This window comes from Eubalaena glacialis, chromosome 3 (genome assembly GCF_028564815.1).
Source record: "Eubalaena glacialis isolate mEubGla1 chromosome 3, mEubGla1.1.hap2.+ XY, whole genome shotgun sequence".
Classification (NCBI taxonomy): domain Eukaryota; kingdom Metazoa; phylum Chordata; class Mammalia; order Artiodactyla; family Balaenidae; genus Eubalaena; species Eubalaena glacialis.
The window spans coordinates 185,550,771-185,571,478 of record NC_083718.1 but is presented as its reverse complement, the minus strand read 5'-3'; the positions used below and the strand labels follow the sequence as shown (position 1 = coordinate 185,571,478).

At 40.6% G+C, this 20,708-nt stretch overlaps 1 protein-coding gene across 5 annotated transcripts in view; it reads left to right on the top strand.

Annotated features, from left to right (window-relative positions):
* Nucleotides 1–20,708, top strand: part of VPS13D (vacuolar protein sorting 13 homolog D) — a 241,012-nt gene that overhangs the window by 131,999 nt on the left and 88,305 nt on the right. For 4 of the 5 annotated variants that reach the window (XM_061184936.1, XM_061184937.1, XM_061184935.1 and 1 more), the window contains 4 exons: nt 677–826; nt 5,395–5,544; nt 6,502–6,598; nt 8,640–8,788. In XM_061184936.1, coding sequence (XP_061040919.1) covers nt 677–826; nt 5,395–5,544; nt 6,502–6,598; nt 8,640–8,788 — 546 coding nt within the window. The remainder of the gene's footprint in view (nt 1–676; nt 827–5,394; nt 5,545–6,501; nt 6,599–8,639; nt 8,789–20,708) is intronic. The other variant, XM_061184938.1, reaches the window with a different exon arrangement.

Genomic DNA, 20,708 nt, shown 5'->3' with positions numbered 1-20,708 from the left:
GAATGTGTGGATATGTTAGTTAAATGACAGCTCAGGTCAAATCAGAATGTAACAAATGTTGTTACAGTAAGATGAAAATAAAGAAAGCTAAATTATTTGAATTTAAATAGGAGTGAAGGTTGAGAATAAGCAAACTAGGTTTTATCTTTTTGGCCCCAGTTGACTCTGACATCTTCGTTTCCCTGGCCCTGTTTGGGCATTGGAAAGAAAGTGAAAAGTTTGGAAAGGAACATGAGATAAGTGTGAAAAAGCACACTTATTCCATATTTATTCAGTAATCTTAAAAAAAAAAAAATACCTATATGTAAAGCACTGTATTGGATGTTACAGAAGTTTGGTGAATAACTTAATAAGAGCTTGTCTCTCAAATAGGGACAAAGATTCTCAAATGATTATTTTCCTGTAATGAGATGCAGAATGTCATCAGTGCTCTGGTAGAGGTATTATCATATCACTGTGGAGTTCTGGTTGGGGTGGGGAGTGTGCCTGGAGAGGAAGGCTTCTAGTGAGATGATGGAATTTGAGCCGTCAAGGTGAGTAGTACAGCTCCTACGTGGTTTTCATCTGCTTAGAGGCAAAGTAGAGGGATTTAAAGCCATTTATTTCCTTGTACTCTCCTGGCTACCTTGAGCTCTGTTTTAAACTGTCAGTGTGCCATATTTTGGTTTCCTTTCAGGTGCTTGTGAAGTTAGAAGGTGGAATTGGGTTGTCTTTAATTAATAAAGTCCCAGAAGAGCTGGTCTTTGCAAGTCTTACGGGAATCAACGTGCACTACACACAGCTGGCCACCAGTCATATGCTAGAACTCAGCATACAGGATGTACAGGTGAGAGCGGGAGGCTTAGGACTTGTTGATCTCCTTTTCTTCCTGCTGAACAGCTGACCAGATCAGTGTTCGATGTTCTAAAAACTTTAATGCTTTGGCACAAATTTCTTGTGGTCTTCAAAAGATCGTTCTATGAAAAGAATTCTTTTACCTATATTTGTCTTACTAATTTTTCTGTAGAGCAGAATTCTGAATATAGCAGCTAGTCCATCAGTAACTTAGATAACTTAGTCAAGGTGGCATGGAGGAAGGTGACCCATGGTCCCTCATCTTGCCAATAGAGAAAACAGCGGAAACCATCTAACCATGATTTAGAGGAACTGAAGTTCACCATAGGGAGAAAAACAAGGGAAGTGGACTTGTGCTTCCGACCAAGGTGGAGTAACAGGGACCGGATTTACTTTCCTACCTGAAACACCCCCCAAAATCCAGATCAAATAAGGAGACAACAGATTCAAGACACTGGACATCAGGCAACAAAGGACAGTGATCCCTGAGAGGTGGGAAACAAAAGAGGTGAGCCCTGCAATCACCCCAGCTTGCTGCCTTGAAAAAGTTTCCAGGCCATGTCACCAGGCGGAGAGACTGAGACAGAACCCAGCAGAGTGGATGAGCTGAACAGGGTTGAGAGTCCTAGGACCGAGGCGGCCAGAGTTCATGGGACGGCAGACCTGGGAGGAGCACGCTGCACAGAAAGAAGTCTCGGCAGATCTGCAGAGGGCCCCGCAGATACTCAGCAAAGGGCAGATCAGAGGAGCCTGCCATCCGCAAGGCTCATGGGGACAGCACCGGCTGCTCACCGCCGGCCACACTGGGAACACTGATAATCACGGGACATTGGGAGGAGCCTTCCAGAAAGTCTTGGGCCTCTGTGGAGAGCTGTGTGCTCTAGGCTGAGCACTGCTCCAGACCTACCTAACAAATCAGTCACACAAAAGGAAACTCTGAAAGAATCAATCTGTTTCCAAGTAAATTAACCGTATCCCTGAACAATGAAGCTCAAGATTTAATGGAATACAGAAACATCCAGCACCCAACAGAGCAAATACCACAGTATCTGGCATCCTATCAAAAATTACCAGGTGTGCAAAGGGGCAGGAAAGCACAGTATATAATGAGGAGAATAATCATTCAGAAGTAACCCAGAGCTAACACAGAAGTTTGGATTTTCAGAGAAGGACATTAAAACTCATTGTAACTGTATTCTGTTCTACATGTTCAAAAAGTTTAGTAGAGACATGGAAGATATAAAAATCTCATATCAAACTTCTAGAGATTAAAATGAAATGGAAAAAACACTGGATTTGATCTGTAGCAGATGACACTGCAGAAAAAATGATTAGTGAACTTAAAGACATAACGAGAGAAACTGTCCAAATTGAAATACCCAGAGAAAAATAATCCAAGGGGGAAAAAACCCCACAAAGAGAGCAGCATCAGTGACCTATGGGAAAACTTCAAGCAACCTAATATATGGATAATTGGAGTCCCCAGAGGAGAGAGAGAGGAGGAGACAGAAAAAAAAAAAAATTGGAAGGAATTTTGTAATTATTATGTTTGTTAGAGGGTTTTGTTCTTGTTGTTAGGTAAATGTCTGCTTTTTTTTTTTTTTTAATCATGAATAACTTTTAAAAGTCATGAATTAGGGACTTCCCTCGTGGTCCAGTGGTTAAGAATCCACCTTCCAACGAAGGGGACGTGGGTTTGATCCCTGGTCGGGGAACTAAGATCCCACATTCCGAGGGGCAGCTAAGCCCGTGCACCCCAACTGTTGAGCCGGCGTGCTCTAGAGCCTGCGTGCCACAACTAGAGAGAAGCCCGTGCGCCGCAGTGAAGGATCCCGCATGCTGCAATGAAGATCCCATGTGCTGCAATTAAGACCCAATGCAGCCAAATAAATAAATAAATAAACATTTAAAAAAATATAAATCATGAATTAAATTCAATTTTATTTAAAAAAAAAGAGATTTCGACCATAAATTTTCCAAACTTAGTGAAAACTATAAACTCACAGAAGCAGCTCAAGTACAAACCCACATTCACACCCTCCCCTGTGCCTCCCCCCTGCCCTGCCACACACACGACATGAAGGAAACTGTACCAAGGTACATCATAATCAATTATTCAAAACCAGTGATAAAGCATCCAGATTAAAAAAGCCACGTTCCTCACAAGGAACAAAGGTGAGAATGACAGCCAGTTTCTTATTGGGAGCAATGCAAGTGAGAATGTGGTAAGCAACGTCTTTAAAGTGTTGAAAGGAAAAAAAACCTGCCAACCTAGAAGTCAGTGCCCAGCAAATATATCTTTAAAAAACAAGGGTGAATTAAAGGTGTTTTTAGACATTCAAAAACTAAAAGGACTCATTTCCAGCAGATCCACACTACAAAAAAATGTTATAAAGGATTATCATGCCAAAACCCCTTTTCAGAAGAAGTTTTTCTTTCATCATATATCACAAATAGCAGAGAGTTCAGGCTAATGACATCCCATTTGTTTGAGGATAAAAAGTTAGTATCTTGCACCTCTATTTCTTTGTCTTTCTTTTTTGATCTTACAGAGAAGATCCGAGGAATCATTTGCTGTTCATTAATTTCATTGACTTTTTACCGTAATTAAAAGGATTTTTTTTTCCTGTAGTACCTCTTGATTTAATGTGTGCTGTAAATTGTAGAAAATAAATAGATTCGAGAATTTACTATGATTACAGTGCTATGAGGAAGAATTTTTAAAAACAGAAAATATAGTCCCGCCCTTAGGGAGTGTCTAAATCTAATTGGGAGACTAAAACAAGATCAGAAATTCGCAGTTAGTACACTTGTATCAAATGTGTTTGGGGAAAGAACAAAGAAGAGGTCAGAATAAGGTGAGATTTTATTGTCATTTCCTCTATTGGGTGTGACCGGTGATTCATTCACTCGGTGGATTCTTACTGAGTATCATCTGTGTGCTGGGCATGGCACTGGGCTCTGGAGATACCACCGTGACTCAGAAGATGAAGTTTCTGCTCTCTGAGCTAACAGACTAGGGAAGAAGTCAGCCAGTAAGTGAGCGAGCAAGCAAATAAATAATTCCAGCCTGGTATAACTGCTGTGAGAGAATAAAGAGGGGTGCTGCTGCTTTAGGTAAAGTGGCCTAGGAGGGTCTTCCTGAGGAAGTGGGAGCTGAGCTGAACTTGGAAGAAGAGAATGAGAAAACCAGAGAAAAGGTATACTAGGGGGAAAATGTTCGGGAAAATTCTGAGGGAGGAGAGACTTGCCCACCTTTGAGAAACAGTGGGGAGGCTTGTGTGCAGGCACGGTGGTGAGCCTGGAGGAGAGTGGTATGTAGTGAGACTGGATCAGGTGGGCCCTTGGAGGCTGTGCTGAGGAGTGCCGTCCTGTCCTAGGAGAAAGGGAAGCCACTGCAGGGTGTCCAGGAAGGAGGGACATGATTTGTGTTTTTGAAAGATCATTTTGGCTGCTGTATAGAGAGCGTATGGTAGGAAGCAAGAGCGGAAGTAGGAAGAAGTGCTCTAGGTCCCTCGCCCTTTTCTCTGCACCTTGAAAGCCAACAGAAGGACCATCTGCAGCGATTGTACAAAATGGTTCTCTGGGAACCCATGTGATACAATGGAAAGGCCAAGGGCTTGATGCTCGAAATACCTGCATTTGAATCCCAACTCTCCTACTTACTATTGTACCTTGTGAATGTGGGCAAGTAATTTAACTTCTCTAAGCTTCTGTTTTCTTGTTTGTAAAATGGGGAGGAATAACACTTAACCTTTAGGGTTGTAGTGAGGGATGTGTTAGGTGATGTGTAGGAAGTACGCTTAGGGGTACCCGACACGTGTTCTTTCCTCTTTCCTCTTCCTAGTGTGGGCCTTTAGGGTAAAACAAAGTAAAGATGCTTGCTTCCTGCCGTGAGCCTCTGGATGTCCGTAAACCTACCTGAGTGTGGAGAGTGTGTTCTCGGTAATGGTGCTGATGGGGGGGATGAATAGAGCAGTCCCTGGTGCCACTGCTTTCATCACTCCGTTCCTAGAAGGGAGTTGACTTTAGGATGGGCAACTGTGCCCGTTTGGTAGCCATCTGCTACTGATTCTCTAGTTTGAGTTCTTCAGGGAATTTGGAGCAAGAGAAACATCGATAGCCTAGTGGTTGAGAGCGTTCGCTTTGGGGACAGAGAGAAGTGGAGTCAAGTCCTCGTTCTGTCATTGACTAGGTGTACAACCTTAGGCAGGGGGCTCTCTTCTCAGCTTCTTTGTCTATGACGTGAGGACGGTGATGGTCCCCAGGAGGTTGTGGTGAGGATGCAGCAGAGCCCTGAGTTTGATAACTTGGACAGGCTGACCGTCGTGGGACTTGATGAGATAATGCTTGTGAGGGGACCAGCTCGGTGCGTGGCACACAGTACTCACCAAATAAAGTATAGCTCCTAACTACTGCTATTATTGTTGCTGGTGTTAGTGAGAATATATTTTTCCAAAAGTACTTTCTGAATGACCTGCATATTGTGAGACCTAGTTAAAGGTAAAAATGAAAACTGAGCAATTTGTCCGTTTTTGTTGCTGCTTTTTCACGTCCTAGGTGGACAATCAGCTCATTGGCACCACGCAGCCCTTCATGCTCTTTGTGACTCCACTGAGCAATGAGAATGAGGTCATTGAGACAGGCCCTGCTGTGCAAGTGAACACAGTGAAGTTCCCCAGTAAGAGTGCGCTGACCAACATCTACAAGGTAGGCTGGTGGGCTTGATTTGTCCTCTCGCAGCCAAGGCTCAGAGCAGCAGTGCAGGCTGTGGATAGAAATAGTCCAGTGGGGGTAAGGCACTAAGCGACTCGATACATTGTGTAGCGGAATTGATGGAAACTCCTCTTAAAACTTCAGATTCTCAGTTGTGTTGTTGATGATTCAGCGGGCAATAGTACTGAATCCATAGGGACCAGAGCCTGTATTCGTCAGCGTGAAGTCTCTGCAGGAAAGTATAGCATCTTCTAGATTGGTCGTGACCAGGCATGATCTCGATATATTATTAAAATAATAATCCAAAAATTAGCACACAACATTGTAAATCAACTGTACTTCAATAAAATAAATTAAAAAAATAATAATCCAAGACTACTGGAAAAGGGATAGGAGGGGCCTGACCTTGGGACAGACATCCTCCGCTGTAAGCTGCCACACTGTTTACTAAAAGCAGATCATTCAGAAGTGATAAACTTTCTTTCCTGGAGAAGTCTTCATGTACAAACTAGCGTTACAACACGAAATTCTGGAAAAGTGGGAGCTAAGAGGTTGCTTCTCATATTTCTGGTCCTTTGTCACCAGCGCCAGTGGGGTCAAGCCTGCCTGTGGCCCTCAATCAAATTCACAAGCCCAGTTCTGCTCTTAAACTAGCTGCTGTCCATATGAGCTCAGTACCATATACCACAGGGCATCTGAAAGTGTAATCCTGACTAACCAGACACAGATGCCCTGGGAAGCAAGCAATAGGATGGTGAATCGTCTACTAAACATCTGGAATTTTTGATTCATTATAACAATGTAGAGAGAGATGAGCCAGAAAAAATTCGGCAGTATGATTATGAAATCACATAAGTAAAGAGACCACGCCATATCATAGGGGCCTTCTTAGGGCGCGGATGAAAGTTCCTCTGGCATTCGCACTGTAAATCAGAATTTCTTTATCTCTAGCATCTGATGGTCACGGCTCAGAGATTCACGGTACAAATTGAGGAGAAACTGCTCCTCAAGCTGCTGAGTTTCTTTGGCTACGATCAGGCAGAATCAGGTAATGTCGAATGTTCTAGGTGTGTATCTGGGAATTGGCCCAAGGGTGGCATTTTTTAGTCTGCTTGTGAAAATAGGCGACCTCTGAATGCCTGGCAAGCTCCCTATCCACTTCATAGTCTGAGCTGGGAAGCTAAGGTTTGTGGTTCAGTTCTCTTTCTAAGTATTGCTTGTTGACAGGTATTGAGGTGTATCTGTGTACGAAAGAAGCTGCTCCAAGGGTCTCTGGTGTCCCAGCATACCCAGGGGCAAGCTTTTGGGAAGCAGTATATTGTTCCTCTCTGTTTCATGTTTTTTGACTCATCTGCTTTAAGATGGCAGAAATGATGTTAGTCATTTAGCAAACCACTTTGTTTCCTAACCTTTGTTTATTAAACAGATTCAGGGCCAAGAATCAGAAATCCCTTCGGCAGTTCCTTTGGTTTAGCTGAGGAAAAAAATTGGCTAGCCTCAACTCCTTAACTTTTTTTCACATCCATACCCTTATGCCTTAGTGTAATTGCAAAGGTTTCTAGTTACTTTACTCTTCTTTGGAGAGGGGAGTAAGATAAGCTATTGAAAGACCTAAATTTTCCAGCAGTGCCACGGAAATTATTTAGCTGTCGTCTCTTTATTTTAGATGCCTCATCATGGCCTTTGCTAGACTGTATATACAGCTTAGAAAGAAGTCAGTAATGCTTAGTCTTTTGAAGACTAAACTAAATACTGAGCCTAATGATAAGATAGAGACTTTTAATGTTTATCTGCCCATGTTGGCTAAAGGGGGAGAAAAATCCCTGGGGACATGTGTACGTATGAACATACATGCACACAATGCAAGAAAAATATTTTTGCTCTTTTTATCCCAGACTTAGACTTTAAGCTTTAAGTGTATTTGGGATCAGGAGCAAGATCCTGTCTGTTTAGTGCTGCGTTCTCCACTTTGGGTCAGAACGCCAGTGTTTATTTGTGTTCAGAGAGCCACTTGAGCCTGCCTGCCAGGTATCTGTTCTCTTTTGGTACCTTCCTGGGAAGTTTTACTTTAAATTTGATTGGACACGCTTTTCTTGTAAGTTGCTCTAAATAAATTTCTCCCCAAGCATCCTCTAGTGGATTTAGACTCTTTTGTAAAATCCTTGCCTGCCTTTCATTGAGGACTCTCCTCTGCCTTCTATAACTATTCCTGTTCCCTGAATACAGATAAGCCTGTCTCTGCTGCGGTATCTTTTTTTTTTTTTTTTAACCTATTCCCTTCTTTCTATAAATAGAACTATATAAAAGCTTACAGTATAAATTTGTTTGATATGTAGATATGTACATTCTCTTTGGTTTTATTTCTAAAAGCACACATGAATCCAAGTGCAAATAAGCTGCCCACATGGGTGTGGGGACAGCATCAAGTTGAAGAGCACATTGCTGTGTTTTAGCCTATGTTCATCCCTTTTACTTCATGAGATAACAAGTGAGAAATCTGCCTCCACTCTGCTATTTAAATGATGTCCACTGTTTGGGAGAGAGAGCCACTTGTTGTGATGTCGGTTCTTTATAGCCTGCAGCCTGTTTCTTTTTAAGGCATTATGTTTCGCTCAGATTCATCATTTAATTGGTCATGTTGTTCATGATGATTCAGTTAAACTATACTCCAAGTACTTATTTAGATACCATTTTCTGAAATAAATTCAGATAACCTGGGTCATTTATAATAATAATGATAACGACATGGTTTCTAGAAAATGCATTGCCAGCAAGCACACCCATGACCTTTGGCTTTCCCACCTGGATTATTTTTTCCCAGAGATGGTATCTGCCAGATAGTAATAGAGTCGCAAATCAAAAGATTAAGCTATTGTACTTTCTGGATCAGCAACGTGAACCAGATCTACTTTTACAAAGAAATGGCATCAGGATACTGTACATATTACTGAGCCCTAAAAAATTAAATTTAGACAAATAGACGTTTACATTTTTCTGTGAGTTTCTTTTCAATGTGAACGAAAGTATTTGAATCATGAGACTTCAGAGGAAACTTATTTTTCAAGAAACCAATTCTACCTTTGTACCAGAGGTGGAAAAATACGATGAAAACCTCCACGAAAAGACAGCTGAGCAAGGTGGGACGCCAGTTCGATACTACTTTGAAAACCTCAAAATCAGCATCCCCCAGATCAAGCTGAGCGTGTTCACCTCCAGCAAGCTACCACTGGATCTCAAGGTGAGCTGCCAGCTGGGTAAGTTTAGAAATGACTTTTCCTTGGGAAAGAGCGAGTGTGTTTACCACTTGCTTTTCTGTCCAGCATCATCATTTGTAGCAGGTATTTTTACAGGTTTTCTCTTTTGAGAAGGTTTATCGACTCACACGTGTATGTACATATATACAGTTGACCGTTGAACAGTGTGAGGGTTAGGAGCACCCACCCCTCCTCGCAATTGAAAATCTGCATATAACATATACAGTCAGCCTTCCGTTACGTGCAGTTCTGCATCCGAGTAAACTATTGAAAACATCCGCATGTCAGTGGACCATGCAGTTCAAACTAAGTGTGTTGTTCAAGGGTCAACTGTATATTTCTTTTCTTTTCTTTTCTTTTTTTAATGTTTAAGTATGACTTTGCTAAAGATTAAAGAGTAACAAAAGAGAGTAAACACAGAATTACATAAAACCCCATCTGCCCTCTGCTTAGCTCTTGGCTTAATCTCAATGAGGTAAAAGCCTCCTTTCCTAGGGCCTCTCCCAGACTCGAGAGAAAAGCTGTAGCCAAGACAACATCTTCTTTTTGTGCCCGAGTCCTGCCTGCCCTCCTTCTCGCCTCCTCTCTAAGTATTCACCTCTTTTTGAATGGTTGACGGTGGCAATGTCTACCGCCTTCAAGGATGACGCGGTCACTAACCCACCAAGGTGTGGCCTCCCCTACCACCATATCAGGATGGGACACTCCTACAGAGCATCTGGATGTGCACTTGACAGATACAGTCTGAACACCATCTTTATTTTCTGCAGTAAAATCTATTAAAATTAAGGGATGCTTCTAGAATTCAAATCCAAGCCTATCTGACTCTAAAGTTTATATACATTTTACCCCTATGATGTGCTGTCCCTTAGAACATAAGGAGGCGGAGAATTTTGGAGCTCTGTGAGTCCTTAATGATTCCCTTGCTTGATGAACAAGGATATTGGAGTTCACAGTGTTTTGTCACTGAAGCCTGTGTAGATAGGAGCAGGAGTAGAACCCAGGTGATTGTTGGAAGGTCCTTCCTTAGGCAGAGTCTACATCTGCCTCCCAGGAGCCTGCGCCCCTTACTTCTGGTTCTTTCCTCTGTTGCACTTGAAGATGGGTATCAAGGCATCTACCTCCCCACTAACCACCAGTCGAAGACTTTCGCACTGCCCCATGCTGCCTCCTTTAAGATGCTGCAAGGTGGTCTCTCTTTCTGAACAGGAGTAGCTAGAGACATGGACAAATAAGTAATAAACCTGGAGTCATAAATTTACATGCCTGCAGGGACTGTGCCAGCAGTGAAGTCGGCGAAGCAGCCCCGGGGGCACCGTGGCCCTCAGAGTGTGCACTCTTCATCTGAAGGGGGCAGTGCAGCTCAGCTCCAGCCAGTTGTTATGGGGGAATGTGAACCCAGGGTTGCCAGATCTTCGGGTTTTTTAAAGTGAAGCCGGAAATCTGGATTTTTATGTGGAATCTCCTGGTTTTTAAATGTTGGCAACCGATTTGAATTTTTTTGTTTTTGTTTTTAAACCTTGTGGGCCTAACAAAACACATGTGTGGGCCTCATGTGGCCCACGATTTGCCAGCTCACAGCTTCTAAAATAGACTTACAGGTAACAAGACAGTAGTCTGGTCCACATCAAATCATATTTGGGTAAGGACAGGGCAAGGGTGACTGCTTCATTAAGGCAGCAAACGGGATGAGTAGTTGGGAGTGCTGGTCGGGACCGGGGAGCTCCTGCAACCATCCTGAGAACAGTGCCTTCTCGATGGACTGTCCTGTCTGCTTAATTTGCTTTAACTTCATGTTTCCCAGGAGACTAAAGATACTTAAAATTAGCATGGGAGTGGGGGGGAAACCATGGGAAAACCACTATCTTGCTAATATCCACAAGTATCCACTTGACTTATGTGACCCTTTGGAATGGGTTTGTTTGATAAAGTATATATTCCCCCAGAACACTTGGCACTCACCCAACAAACCAATGTCAAGCATTTCCTGAGAGTTAAGGACTTCTTGTTTTCTAAATCATCTTACTAAGAAACACAGACACCTAATTGTTCCTTCCAAATTGCTCCTGGTAGAAGATTTCCCCCCAGACTAACAAATGCAGTATGATTTTCTACAGTTGAAGTAGCTTCAGACCCCCAGTTCCATGGTATTGATGCTTGCACGTTCACCCTGCGTGCAATACACTGGGAATCGTTTAGGTCGAGTGTTTCATTTGGCGCTATATCGAAGGAACATTTTCAAGGCGTTTTTCAAATGATTGCTAAACAGCTTCAGTGGAGCAGCCACGTTATGAGGTGTGGGTGTTGGGAATTGGGACGTCAGAGTTAAATTCTCAGCTTACAGAAGTCACCATTTTATTGTGTCTTGCATTCTCCTCGAGGAGTCTGGGACTCATAAAATAATGTCATTTATTCAAATAGTTTTCTAACAGAGTAATATCCCTTTATTAGTAGCTCTTAGGAAGAGCAGCCTGCTCTTTGAGATGAATATGTAACGGCTAAAAGTCTGTGCTTAGGAAATGGAGTCCTGTCCCAGCGCAGGAATCATGAGAGTCTGACTAAAAGGTAACCATGTCTTTGGTATTGAAGGCATAATTATCTTGATTCTCTTGACTCCAGGCCAGAAGCGAGGCTGTCAGAAGTCTCAGAGGGAAGTCTCTTCAGGTTTACACCGAGGGTACATTATTGCCAGATAGAGTGTCTGTTCAGAAGGACTCAAAGCAGTTTCACATCTGCTATCTCAATTGGATTTCTTACTCTGCGATGGAAGAAGGGGGAGATAATAGTTCCATCTCACAAATGCAGAGACGAAAGCACGGCATTCCCCGCTCCCCCCCCCCCCATTTGCCATTATTCTCCCAAGTTCGCATGTTAGAGAGTAGCAGAATAATATTGAAAGTGCCAGGTAGTTTATATGTTCTTTTGGTTTTCTTAAAGATCAAAAGAGTCCAGGAGCCTTTAAAAGGTTCCACAAGGTGGCCTACAGCAGCCCTTTTCCCATTTAGAGCATTGGGGTATTACAAAAGAAGGGCTTTAATTGAGCAATCTAGTTTGGAAGAAAACCCACATTTTAATGGTTGGAGAGCAAGAGGGTGGGGGTGAGGGGGAATTTCAAACAAAGACACTATTTAAAAAGCCTAAAACTGTCTTCTCAAAGGCTTGAAATAATTTGTTGGGAAACTTCAGACCCTTTACTTTTTCCTCCCCTCCCTAAATAAAAACCAGATTTGTTAAAAGGAAAAAAGATCCAGTATTGTTAATTGTATTTCAGAAAGTGCCAGAGAGGGAAATATCCCTGTAGTTTTAAACACCGTCCCAAGAGGGAAATGGGCAAATACCCTGCTTCACATAAACAGTCTCTATGTACCATAAATAAACCTTTAAAGAATGAATTCCAGACAGTTTTGTTTAGTGCAGGATAAACTAAGAAAGGAAAGGACATGGCCCAGGGACTAGCTTGTGATCTGAGACCTTATGGCATATGGACAGGTATTTCTTATTTCAACTCTATAAAGTTTCTGGAAGACTTCAGCGGTTTTTGTCTGGCGGAAGTAGGAATAGACAGTTTCCTATTTTTATTAGGAACTTATGAGCACAGATTGCTTTCTCCAGAATCCATTTTATAACAGGAAACTGTCTGCTACTTGAGTAAATAAGCATCAACTTTGTATACTACTGTATTTGATTAGTCATTCAGTTACTACAAGAAAAAGCCCTGTTTGGCTCGGAAAGAGGGAAACTCTCATCTCCTCTACTTTGACTCACCAGAACAACCTGAAGGTGGCAGAGTAATTCATACCAGTGTGCCATATCTCAGCTTTTTCAAATGTGGGAGGCCCCAAAGCAGTACCAGGTAAAGATCATTTTTACTGAAAGGCCAGAATACTTCCTTGGTTCAGACAAAGCACGTTAGCCACTCAGAAAGGGGATAGTGTCTCTCATGAGGGTTTTGACAACTTAGTAGAGGTTTCAAAGTCTTTGTGTTATGTGTGGTTCTTCTTCTTCAGTGTTTGGTTGCAATGAGAAAGTTGGGGTACAAAGCTTTTTGCCGTATGCCTTTGTTTTGATCTCATTTCCTCTTTTCTGAGAAGAAAGTAATGCTCAGAGTTGTATTGACAAAACAAACTGCTGAACTGATGTCAGTACCTGGCTTTCCTGGCATATCTATTTATTGTGGGTCTGAGCAAAGCAGTTGAGGCTACGGGGCCTCAGTTTCTGTGTCAGTGAAATGGGGAAAATAGTGCCTGCTCACTTCATCATCACTCACCACGTGCATGGGTGAGACATGCAAGAATGAATAGCAGAACATTTTTCAGGAGAAATAAAATAATCCTCTTTTCTGGTCTTCATGCTTTCTGCCTGTCAGGTAGTTGTGGTTGTGAAAATGAGCATGTTCAAGTCTACGATCTACTAATAACTAGCTACAGGAGTTTAGGCCACCCACTTAACATTTCTTTGGTTTTATTTATTTAAAGAAATGAGAGTGTTAGGCTGAATTAACTTGAGGATGCTCTTAATCTCTGAAATGTTTTGTCCTGAAATTTAGTAGGAGGTTGCGAGTGGCTTCCCAAGGCACCAAATGCAGTGGCCTTTTTTCTGTCCTCACCTTCGTCGGATCCTCTGCCATATTTGATATTGCTGACCTCCCTGTGCTTGGCGTTGTCCTTTCTGGTTCTCCTGTTACTCTTCCGTTTGTTTCTTCTCTTCTCCTAACCCATATGTTTATTAAAATGGGCCATTTTTTTCCTCTGTGAGCTAAACTGTCTGGTCATATCACTTGTCCATTTTAAAAATCATTTTATTGGTCTTTTATCTCCTCTTATTTTAGAAGCTCTTTATAGAAGTTTTGTCTTTGATGTAAGTTGCAAGTATTTTTTTTTTTTTTTTGGTTTTTCATTTGTCTTTTTTACTTTGCTTTTGGTGTGCATATGTTTTTTAAAATCATACAGAAGCTTTTTATGTTGTCAAACTTATCAATCTTTTGCCTTTTTGAATCTGAATTTTGAGTCACAAAAAAGTTTTCCCACTCTGGTTTTAGACAGTTTCATCTAGGTTTTCTTCAATTATATAACTTCATTTCAATTAAACATGCTCTTGTTCCAGAAGAGTTTAAAGCAGACTCTGAAAATACATGCTAAAGGATTAAAAAATAAGTGAGAAAATAAAATAGAAAGTCCAGTAAATTGCACATTTGTATTAAATTATTTTAATATAAAGGCATTTCAATTCAGTGGGGATTATATAGATGTTTTAATAAATGCTGTTGGACTAATTAGATAGCCATATGGAAAAATATAAAATTAAATTTATTATTCACACTCTACATAAGAATAAATTCCAAGTAGATCAGAGATTTACTGACATTATTAGCATGGAAAAGTGTTTTTACATTTAAAAAAAGAGTATTTGGCATGCTCTCTAAAATCCATAAAATGTCTATCATGTTAAATAAAAATATAATTGGAAAATAGGCCATATCCAAAAATTATTAATTGGAAAATAGACCATATCCAAAAATTGTTAACTGGCTTATAGCAGACCCAGACCAGCTGAGAAATACAAGAAAAGCTAGATTGAAAAAAGCCCAAAAGTCTGTTTGAAGGTATTGGAAAGTTACCAAGACAGCCAGTACTTGAGGGTCCACGATTTATGAGAGGAAGGAAACTCGATAAGGTGAGCCCAGCATTTACTCTGGTTTTATTTTTGAGACAACTCTAATTTGTACGTGGTGTAGGGAGAAAGGTAAATAAGTCAAGCAGAAAGCAGCTGCCCAAAGTCAGAGAATCTGAGGAAAGCTTTGGGCAGTCTCACAGGGCTGGCCAAGCAAAAGTGAGACTCCATTGCTACTGAGAGAGCTGGTAATTGAGGGGCTCATATCTTTTTTTTTTTTTTTAAATTGAAGTATAGTTGATTTACAATGTTGTGTTAGTTTCACACGTACAGCAAAGTGATTGAGTTACACATATATTCTTTTCCATTTTAGGTTATTACAGGATATTGAATATAATTCCCTGTGCTATACAGTAGAACCTTGTTGTTTATCTGTTTTGTATCTGCTAATCCCAAACTCCTAATTTATCCTCCCCTGGCCCCCCTTTCCCCTTTGGTAACCACAAGTTTGTTTTCTATGTCTTTGAGTCTGTTTCTGTTTGTAAATAAGTTCATTTGTATCATATTTTAGATTCCACGTATAAGTGATATTATATGATATTTGTCTTTTTCTGACTTATTTCACTTAGTATGATAATCTCTAGGTCCATCCATGTTGCTGCAAATGGCATTGTTTCATTCTTTTTTTTAATAGCTGAGTAGTATTCCATTGTGTGTGTGTGTGTGTGTGTATACACACCACATCTTCTTTATCCATTCATCTGTCGATGGACATTTAGGTTGCTTCCATGTCTTGGCTATTGTAAATAGTGCCGCTATGAACATTGGGGTGCATGTATCCTTTCAAAATAGTCTTCTCTGGATATATGCCCAGGAGTGGGATTGCTGGATCATATGGCAACTCTATTTTTAGTTATTTAAGGAATCTCCATACTGTTTTCCATAGTGGCTGCATGTATTTACATTGCCACCAACAGTGTAGGAGGGTTCCCTTTTTTCCATACCCTCTGTAGCATTTTTATTATTTGTAGACTTTTTAATGATTGCCATCCTGACTGGTGTGAGGTGGTACCTCATTGTAGTTTCGATTTGCATTTCTCTAATAATTAGGGATGTTGAGCATCTTTCCATGTGCATTTTGGCCATCTGTATGTCTTCTTTGGAGAAATGTCTATTTAGGCCTTCTGCCCTTTTTCTGATTGGGTTGTTTGTTTTTTTGTTATTGAGTTGTATGAGCTGTTTGTATATTTTGGAAATTAAGCCCTTGTTGGTCTCATTGTTTGCAAATATTTTCTCCCAGTCCGTAGGTTGTCTTTTCGTTTTGTTGATGGTTTCCTTTGCTGTGTAAAAGCTTATAAGTTTGATTAGGTCCCATTTGTTTATTTTTGCTTTGATTTCTTTTGCCTTGGGAGAGTGACTTAAGAAAACATTGCTACGATTTACGTCAGAAAATGTTTTGCCTATGTTCTCTTCTAGGAGTTTTATGGTGTCATGTCTTATATTTAAGTCTTTAAGCCATTTTGAGTTTATTTTTATGCATGGTGTGAGGGAATGTTCTCACTTCATTGATTTACATGCAGCTGTCCAGCTTTCCCAACACTACTTGCCAAAGAGACTGTCTTTTTTCCACTGTATATTCTTGCCTCCTTTGTCGAAGATTAATTGACCGTAGGTGTGGAGGGGCTCATATCTTACAGAGAAGGGACAGGCAGAACAGAAACCCCAATAGTCTGAGCTGTTTTGTTTCTTGAAGCAGATGCCAATTTCTAAGTAGTCTGAGAGAAGCCAAGCAAAAAGTAGCAGCCAAGAGGCTAACTAAATAGATCTTCTAGCAGTTTTATGGTGCTGGGGAGATTACAAGGGGAGGAATGGAATTGGTTTTCAGTTGAGACTGCTGAAGGACTATACCAAACCTTATAAAGAGGGAAACAGACCAAGATTATCTTTACAAAGACTGAAAGCCGGCCTTGAAAACACTGATTGGATTAATCAGCCTCTTTAACTGCCTACCAGAAACTAAAGACTCATTTAAAATCTATAAGTTTTTATACAAAGTGTAGCATTCAATCACAGATTACCAGGCCTATCAAGAGAAAAAACAGACGCTAGAAACAGACACTAGAAACAGATAAACCAGATGTTGACATTATCAGACACAGAATTTAAAATAAGTGTAAATGTGTTCAAGAAGTTTACCAGAAAACTATAATTTATATTTTGAACATAATCAGATAATAAAGGAATATTACAGACTAGAATTTTTTCACAAACATAGAAGAAAGAAATTTGGACAAAATGTTATCAAATCAAATATAGCAATGTATAAGAAGGAAGATACAGTTGACCCTTGAACAACATGGGGTTTGAACTGCATGGGTCCACTTATATACTGATTTTTTTTTTTTTCAGTAAATACAGCACTACATGATCATGGTTGGTCGAATCTGTGGATGTGGAACTGTGGATATGGAGGGCTGACTGTAAAGTTACATGAGAATTTTTGACTGTATAGGGGATTGGCACTCCTAACCCTCATGTTGTTCAAGGGCCAACTGTGTATCATAACCAAATCAGGTTTATTCCAGGGTTGTAAGTTTACTTTACATTTCCAAATAAATCATGTCATTCACCACATCAGCAGAATGAAAGAATTAAAAAATATGATTATCTCAATAGTTGCACAGAAGTCTTTTGACAAAATTCAGCATCCATTTATGATAAGAACTCAGGAAACAAAAAAATAGAAAGGAACTGCCTTAATCTGATAAAGTGTCTCCATAAAAAAGCTACCCCAAATGTCATACACAGTGATGATCTATTGAAAGCAGGGAAGGATGGCCATTGTCACCACTTCTGTGCACTGTTATGCTGGAGATCCTAGCCAGTGCAATAAATAAATAAAAGGTATAAAGACTGGATAGGAAAATGAAAACTTTATTATTTGCAGAGAACATGATTACCTAGAAAATCTAAAAGGATATACAGCTAAGTTATTAGAATAAATAAGTAAATTTAACAAGGTCACTGAAGACATTGTACAAAAATCAGTTGTATTTCTATATGTCAGAGAAAAGGAAAATTTGAAGGATGTCTTTACAACACCATTAAGAAAACATCAAATACAATATCATCTATTGCTGTGTAACGAATCATGCCAAAACTTAGTAGTGTAAAACAACCATTTTATTTGTTCACAAATCTGTGGGTCAGCAATTTAGACTGGACTTAGCTGGGTGCTGTTTCAGCTGGACTTACTTGTGGTTATTGATGTGGCTGCAGTCACCTGCCAGTCAGCTGAGACCAAAGGGTATATAAGGTGACCTTACACCCGTGTCAGGCGCTTGTTGTTGGCTGTCAGTAGACCCCCTTCCACGTGGTCTCTCATCTTCAAGGAAGCTAGTCTCAGCCTCTTCACGTGGTGGAAACCTCAAAAAGGGCGGAGCAGAAGCTCCAAGATCTCTTGAGGCCGAAGCTCAGAGATGGCACGTGTTCCTTCTGCTGCACTTTTTGTTTGAAGCAAGTTATAAGGTCAGTGCAGATTCAGGTGAAGGGGAAATAGACTCTGCCAATGATAGAAGATGCAAAGAATTTGTGGCCATTTTTACTGTACCACAGATACCTAGGAATAAATCCAACAAAGTGTGTGTAAGACCTCTGCACAGAAAGCAATTAAATATTACTGAGAGAAATTTTAAAAGGCCTAAACAGGTAAAGGGGTGCACCATGTTAATACGTTGGAAGATTCAATATTATAAAGTTGTCATTTCTCCTCAAATTGATCTGTAGATTCAATAGAGTCTTGATGAAAATTCTAGCAATTTTTTTGGTGGCAGATTCTAAAATTTATTTGGAAATGAAAAGTGCAAAGAGTAAATAACCAAGGTAGTCCTGAAGAAAAAGAACAAAGTTGGCGAGCTTACACTAACAGACTTCAAAATTATTATAAAACTATAGTAATTAAGACAGTGTGGTATTGGCAGAAGGCAGGGCAAAATGAAACCCAAAGGAGAATCCAAAAACAGACACATGTAAGTACATTCACTTGACTTACGACAAAGTTACACTGTGCTACAATAAAGGAAAGGATGGCCTTTCAATAAATATTATTCAGTCGGTTAGATACCCATGTGGAAAAAATGCTTCTTGATCTCTGCTTTAGAACATGTATAATAATCACGTTCAGGTAGATTGTAGATGTAAATGTGAAGAGTAGAACAATAAAAATTCTATAAGTAAACATATGGGAATATCTTTATGACCCTAGTGTAGATAATTTCTTAACTATGACATAGAAAGTTCTTTCCATAAAGGGAAAGATTAAGTTGGATTTCATTAAAACTAAGAATGTCTGCTATCAAAAAACACCAACGAGTGATAAGACAAGTCACATAATGGGAGAAGATACTTGCAATATATTCATGAAACAGAAGACTTGTATACAGAATGTATAAGAAAAACTCCTACAAAACTATAAGGAAAAAACAGACAATCCACCATGAAAATGAGCAAAAGATTCAAGTAAGCACTTAACAAAAAAAGTATATCCACGAGGCTGATGTGTGTATTATCAGGTGCTTAATCTCATCCTTCAGCAAGAAGATGGAAATTAAAACCACACTGAGTTGTTACCATTACACACCCATCAGAATATTTGTTTCTTAAAAAGCTATCTTTGGGACTTCCATAGTGGTGTAGTGGTTAAGAATCCGCCTGCCAGTGCAGGGGACACAGTTTCTATCCCTGGTCTGGGAAGATCCCACATGCCGCAGAGCAACTAAGCCCGTGCATCACAACTACTGAGCCTGCGCTCTAGAGCCCGCAAGTCGCAGCTACTGAGCCCACGTGCCACAACTACTGAAGCCCGCACGCCTAGAGCCCGTGCTCCCCAACAAGAGAAGCCACCGCACTGAGAAGCCTGCGCACCGCAATGAAGAGTAGCCCCCACTTGCCGCAACTAGAGAAAACCCGTGCGCATCAACGAAGACCCAACGCAGCCAAAAATAAATAAATAAATAAATAAATAAATAAATAACTTTTTAAAAGCTGTCTTTACCAAGTGTTGGCGAGGATGTAGCATAACAGGAAATTTCATAGACTGCTGAAGGGAGAGTAAGCCAGTTCAGCTGCTTTGGAAAACTGCTTGGCAGCATAGGCTATAAGGTTGAACATGTACATTCTTTATGACCCAGCAGTTCTACTTCCAGGTAGATATTCAAGAAAAATGCTTACAAATGTGCCCCAAAAGACATGTCCAAGAATATTCATAGTAGCATTATACATAATAGCAAAAAAATGGAAACAGCACAACTGTTCATCAACAGCAGTGGTTAAATAGTTTTATTCATATGTTGGAATACTATGTAGCACTGACAGCTGTGTTTAAACTGCAGCTGTGTGCAACAACTTAGTGACTCTCACAGACTTAGTGTTGATGTCGGAAGCCACATACAACCAAGTCCATACTGATGATTGCATTTAGATAAAATTCAAAGCAGGAAAAACTCAGCTGTGGTGCTAGAAGTCAAGATACTGGTTACCACGGGCTTCCCTGGTGACGCAGTGGTTAAGGATCCGCCTGCCAATGCAGGGGACACGGGTTTGAGCCCTGGTCCGGGAAGATCCCACATGCCGCGGAGCTACTGAGCCTGCGCTCTAGAGCCTGCGAGCCACAACTACTGAGCCCACGTGCCACAACTGCTGAAGCCTGGGCGCCTAGAGCCTGTGCCCCACAACGAGAGAAGCCACCGCGATGAGAAGCCCGCGCACCGCAACGAAGAGTAGCCCCCGCTCACCGCAACTAGAGAAAGCCTGCATGCAGTGACGAAGACCCAATGCAGCCACAAAAAAAAATACGATATAAATAAATAAATAAATTTATTTTTTAAAAAAAGGATACTGGTTACCTTAGGGGAAGAGGGGGTCTTGATGGGAGGTCCACAAAGAGGGGGTGGTGGTGTGGTGCTTCCAAGTTGGGGATAATAACCGACTTTTTGGTCTGCGTGGTGGTTACATGGTTGTGTTTACTTTGAGAAAAATCACTGAACCGTACATTTGATTAGTACACCTTTCCGTGTGTGTGGTATGCTTCAGTCAAAAAGTAGAACATGACAAACATACAGATCCAAAACAGACCAGAAAGAATTATGCTGTGAAGCTAATAGTGTTTATTTCTATGTGATATATGTTACTTTGAGTGATATATCTATATATTTTTATATATATTCCTAATATTTTACTTTTATAATTACAGGGGAAAATCCTTATTTATGAATATCATAACCTTGACTCTCATTG